The following is a 6,000-nucleotide window of genomic DNA, read 5'->3' as shown; positions in this document are numbered from 1 at the left end:
ATTAGTAGTATTATTAACTATAACCTCAACAGAAATATAAATCTTTGTTGCACAAGAATACACATAAAAGATAACTTATTTTAACAAGCACATTTTTTCTTTAAAAACTACTCTGCAGGTTTAGCAGCTGCAAACCCAGCTTTGCCTTTATAACAAGGAAACATAAGTATTACACAAAAATGTCTAGATTCCAGTTTTTAAGGGAAATTAACTTCGTTTATTAGAACAAAAGACAGAGTGTGTCATGAAGAATTTTGCTTACATAGGGTCTACGCTGATTACAATGACAATGTATTTTACTACTTCGCTCTTTCAGAGATGAGTATAAATAGACAAGTTCAATCGACCCTTGTCACTGTCACCAAGTTGATTCAGAGCAAAATGGGAAAGGTAAAACATAGTTTTTTTAAAATAGTTTTTGAACTATTTCTTTATATTCCTGTGCAAAAAATGTTATGTGCATTTATCGCTTTCTCTCCAGATCATCTTTTACGAGGACAGGAACTTCCAGGGACGGCACTATGAGTGCAGCTCTGACTGTGCCGACCTGCAGTCTTACTTCAGCCGCTGTAACTCCATTCGCATTGACAGCGACTTCTGGGTTCTGTACGAGAGACCCAATTACATGGGATACCAGTACGTTCTGAACAGGGGAGAGTATCCTGAGTACCAGCGCTGGATGGGCTACAATGACACCATCAGATCATGTCAGACATACCCATATGTAAGTTGGAATTTGTGGATAATGGTTAGATTTTTATTTTGTTCTTCACCCTTTGTCTCCTCTTCAGCTTCAGCCTTCCAGAGGTGGGTCAACTTTTAGGAACATGGTAGTTTTCTGATAGGAGCAAAGAATAAAACACAATAAAATCATACTGGTGGAATTTGACATGGGCTGCTAACGTTAACAAGGACAATGCTTGCATTTGATATACAAGGATTAGAATTATTATTATCATTAATAATTTTAGTGATCTGAGCAAGTTAAAGCCCAATATGATCATTTATTTTTGCTACATCTTCATTTTGGGAAGTCCAGTTGCCATTCCACAATGTGGTGAAAGCAAAGATGAGCTTTGGTGCCTTAAAAGGGCAACTTCAACAACAACAACTTGCATTTATATAGCATCCTTCACATGGAGTAGAGTCCCAGAGCTAAATTCCTTCAGATATCTGCTGAAAGTTGTGAGGATGATTAGTGTGGGCAGGGTGTCTAGCACAGCAAGCAGGACTAGAGGGAATATCAAGCTTTGTTTTGCAGGACCAGATGAAAATTAAAAATCTAGAAATTAAAGAGAATATGCTAAACCTTCACATTGAACGTTGGCTTAAGACACCTATTTTTCAGCATGTTTCAAACTGATAGCTTGCTATTACAGGACCAGATGAAAAATGAAACCTTAAGCGGGTCTATCGATTTAAGATTCCCCTAATTTCCCCAAAGAGTAGTGGAGAAGTAAAAGAGACTGGCTAGCTGGTTGGGAATAAGAGCAGTTAGTTTTGCATTGATTATCTTCTTCAAAAGACAAATGGATAAGTATCTACGTGGAGATAATATTGGAAGGTGCTGGGTCAGGATCAGACTGGGATGCACAGGTATTCTTCAGGATATAATGATGGGCAGAATATTATTCTTTGTTCCATACATTCTTATTTACTTAACCCTGGAATTCTTGATTTATTCCAGTCACAAGAAGGACCTCAATATAATAATAATAATAATAATAATAATAATAATAATAATAATAATAATAATAATAATAATAATAATAATAATAATAATAATAATAATAATAATAATAATAATCCTTGCATTTGATATAGCGCTTTTCACGTCGGGAGGACGTCCCAAAGCGCTTCACAGAACACACTGTAAAGTGAATTGACTGTATATTTGTGGGCGAACGCGGCAGCCAATTGCGCACAGCAATGTCCCACAAACAGTCGTAGATTGAAAATGACCAATTTAATTATTGTTTTTTTTTTGGAGGGATTATTATTAGGCGTGTGGAGTAAGGAAACTTGCCCAAGGTTTCGCCCTGCCTGGAATTGAACTCAGGTCTCTCACTTGCAAAGCGAGTGCTCTAACCACTGAGCTACAGGACTCAATAACCTATCTGTAAATTCAATTGCACATAGCATGGTGTAAGAGTGGGGGAGTGGAACTAGTTGGTAGATCTTTCAAAGAGCCGGCACAGGCATGATGGGCCGAATGGCCTCCTTCTGTGATATAAGATCCTAATGATGGATTTCCGTGAAGATCAGATACCCGGCTGACAAAATAAAAAAAAGTTCACACTTAAGAATAATGATGAGATCATTTTATACACTTCTGAATTTTTTACTTCAAAAACAATTTTAGAACAAGAGCAGCTCATATAAAATGAGGGTGTACGAGAGACCTGACTTTGGAGGACAGATGATGGAATTCATGGATGACTGCCCATCCGTCTACGATTGTTTCCACTACCATGACATCCACTCCTGCCAAGTGATGGACGGCTACTGGATCTTCTACGAACATCCTCACTACATGGGAAGGCAGTACTTCCTGAGACCAAATGAATACAAACGGTTTGGTGACTGGGGTGCTGGTTATCCAACTATTGGCTCCTTCCGTCGCGTTAGAGATTTCTAAACCTTTTTGTTTAAAAGTTTAATTCACCCGAGCAATTCTATCGATGGATTTTAAACCAAATCAATGTAGTTTTTGTTTGAATTTTAAGTCGTGACATTTTTCCGCTCTGTCAACAGTATTTATAGATCTTCATTTCTGTAACTGAAGAACAACCACGTAAATCTGAGAACAATGTTTCAATAAATTAATCATTAAATTCATTGAATTATTACTCTGTCTGGTTAATTGATAGAAAGAAGAACTTTGAAGAGCAATCTTCTCCTTAACGTTTATCAAATAACACACTTAGACACATCACATCTTTCTGAACACTGTGGTAGAATACTTTCCATTCAGCTCCTGTTAATCTTGCATGCCAACGCCTAATGGGTAGGATGGTCCTAGCTGGACAAGCAGCGGGAAGCTTGCCAGATAGTGCTCTTAACTTGAATTCCAGTAGTAACCCCAAAACACAGTATGGGGTCCCCAAGCCTTAGCTCTCGTCCACCGACATGTGATTATAGAATTAGGTAAACAGGATGTGTCCCTCGATGAGAGAGTGCCATTCCATTTCAGACACAGGAAACTTATATGGGTAGGTGACATACATATGTGAAAGCCTTTATCCGGGTTGGATGATCTTTAGCATGGTGTTGCATTTTGTGTGCACTAATCTACCTGTCAGATGTAGAAAGTAAATGAGAAGTAAACAAAAGACTCTAAGCTTTCACATTGAACATTGGCTTAAGATTCATATTTTCAGGCAATGGGTGGAGAAGATCTTTTTCTGAATATAGCTGGCATTTCAGTCATCTTCCATTCCATTGTCCAGATGAAAGTTGAAATGCTCACTGTTTTGCTATCAATACTAACTGCAGCAGAAGAACTCCTCCAAGCATACAGTTGTCAGAGCCTTCAATGTTCATGTGGGATGGCAGCTTTTCCTCCAAAATCTCAGCACAGAAACACATCAAGAATTTATAATTGACAACAACAACACAACAACATAACACAATTGAGTCTGGCAATTTTTTTTGTCTACGCTTTTAGATATGTGAATTTATGGATATGACATGCAAATTGAACTTTTCAGTTAATAGAACCTGTTCACAAGTGTAATTGCCTTCCAAGCCAACACGTTTGGCTTTTCTACTATAACCTGTGTCCACACTTGTGGCAACATAAAGGCTGTAAATAAACACTGGGGTAAAGCTGCTCAAAGTGTATGAAAAGCACTGAGTAAATTAACGGTTATTTAGTACTAAGCAGTTATTATGTTTTTTTTGCTGATTTTCATTTTTTTGCACCTAAAATGGACTTTGGAATTTTTCGGACACATTAACATATAAAACGATCCAATCAAATTTAGAAGCTTTTTCATGTTTTTTTTGCAGAGCATATAAACTCATATTATTCACACCCAACACTTCTAAACTTTAAAAAGAATGTTTAAACAAGGGTTAAGGGGCAAGTCCATTTATTCCTGATCATTTGATTATTCTCTACAATGCAACAGTTTTAACATTGTGATGTTATGTTGTGCTAGACATATAATATTCCAATAAATCAATGAATCGCATGATATAATAGTCAATTGAAGGAGTTTTATGAGGTTCAAAATATATCAGCTTGATTTGATTTTCAACATGGGTTTAGAAATTCCTCATACGTCTGAAAGATCCAATATTTTACAATGAAATTGAAACAATGAAAGGAATAGCCAATAGCTTTATTCATGTTTAGTGTTATTTCATGAAGGCAAATAAAATTCTTCAAGACCAATTTAGCAGAAATCTCTCATATGTCTGAAAGATCCAACAGTTGAGCTGGAAGTGCCCCAGTCGTTGAATCGTCTCTACTCTCTGGGTCTCATGAAGTACTGGCGGCCTCTGTAGTTGGGCTGCTCATACATGGTCCAGTAGCCGTCCATCACGTTACAGGAGTGGATGCAGCATCCAATTGCGCACAATAGTTTCCCAAACAGTCGTGGATTGAGTGACCAAATTATTATTTTTTTTAAATGTATTTTTGTTTTGAAGGGATTATTACCCCCGGAAAAGCGATCCGCCGATAACAATCGGGTTCCTACTTATTGCTCGGTAAACAAAGGCATGTGGAGCAAGGAAACTTGCCCAACATTTTGCCCTACCGGGAATCAAACCCAGGTCCTGTAGCTCAGTGGTTAGTGCGCTCGCCTTGCAAGCGAGACACCTGGGTTCAATTCCAGGCAGGGAGAAACCTTGGGCAAGTTTCCTTACTCCACACACCCAATAATAATCCCTCCTAAAAAACGAAACAATAATAAATTGATCATTTTCAATCCACGACTGTTTGTAGGACACTGTTGTGCGCAATTGACTGCCGCATTTCTCCCACAAATATACAGTCAATTCACTCTACGGTATATTCTGTGAAGCATTTTGAGATGTCTAAAAGACGTGAAAAGCGCTATATCAAATGCAAGGATTATTATTATTTTTATTATTATTATTGAAAGGCGAGTGTTCTAACCACTAAGCTACAGGACTCCACTGTTAGCAATGATAAGTAGCAATGACCATGGGGAAGGAAGGGAGTTTGTTAACTAAAAGCATGGCAGTAAAGATGTGCTTCGTAGGATGGTTCATGAATTATCAGATCTATGGCAGAAGCGCTTGGGAAATAAAAGAACCTGCCTTTCCCATTCTGATGGTGTTTTGGAGGAAATAAGGTCAGATGTGACAGAACTTGTCCTTTTCATATGCTCACTGGAACCTGCAATGTAGTGAAAAGTCTTTGGTGTGTAATGACAAGCAGTATTCAATTTCAACCATTCTTTAAAACCAATGTGAGTAACAATGTTCAAATTGTCATCCATTCTTGGTGCTGTTTGTTCTTGTTTCAAGTATTTTGGCACAAAAGGACTGCTTACTGCATACATTGCATAATAATCCCTCCAAAAAACAATAATAAATTGGTCATTTTCAATCTACGACTGTTTGTGGGACATTGCTGTGCGCAATTGGCTGCCCCGTTCGCCTACAAATATACAGTCAATTCACTTTACAGTGTGTTCTGTGAAGCGCTTTGGGACGTCCTCCTGACGTGAAAAGCGCTATATCAACTGCAAGGATTATTATTATTATTGGACCCTTCATGCCCCGTGACACATATTTACATGTCGTATGGAATTCATATCAGAAGCCTCCTTTTAGTTTGTCAGTGAGCTGAAATCAAGCTATAACAAATATAACAATATAAATGTATAATTTAAGGCTCGTCATAAAACATACCTCGCATTGAGACAATTTTTTCCTTTAACCCCACCTCCCCCCCCCACTCCAATCCCAGTTCACATCCCCAGCTCTGGTGCCCATCCAGCATTGTCAAGCACTTTACAATTA

The 6,000-nt window shown here is 38.0% G+C and overlaps 1 protein-coding gene across 2 annotated transcripts; it reads left to right on the top strand.

Moving 5' to 3' along the window:
• The first annotated feature begins 381 nt into the window (after positions 1 to 381).
• Positions 382 to 2,638, top strand: LOC103182912 (gamma-crystallin M2-like). Of its 2 annotated transcripts, none has more exons than XM_042336262.1 (3): positions 382 to 390; positions 482 to 724; positions 2,369 to 2,638. In XM_042336262.1, the coding sequence occupies exons 1-3, from the start codon at positions 382 to 384 to the stop codon at positions 2,636 to 2,638; spliced, it is 522 nt and encodes a 173-aa protein (XP_042192196.1). The 2 variants fall into 2 exon arrangements, with proteins under 2 accessions (XP_042192196.1, XP_007898293.1); XM_007900102.1 differs by having other exon boundaries at positions 2,363 to 2,638.
• The last annotated feature ends 3,362 nt before the right edge of the window (positions 2,639 to 6,000 follow it).

The sequence above is a fragment of the Callorhinchus milii genome, unplaced genomic scaffold (assembly GCF_018977255.1).
Source record: "Callorhinchus milii isolate IMCB2004 unplaced genomic scaffold, IMCB_Cmil_1.0 Scaffold6, whole genome shotgun sequence".
Lineage (NCBI taxonomy): Eukaryota > Metazoa > Chordata > Chondrichthyes > Chimaeriformes > Callorhinchidae > Callorhinchus > Callorhinchus milii.
The sequence above is the reverse complement of the archived record's forward strand: the minus strand, read 5'-3'. Positions and strand labels throughout refer to the sequence as shown.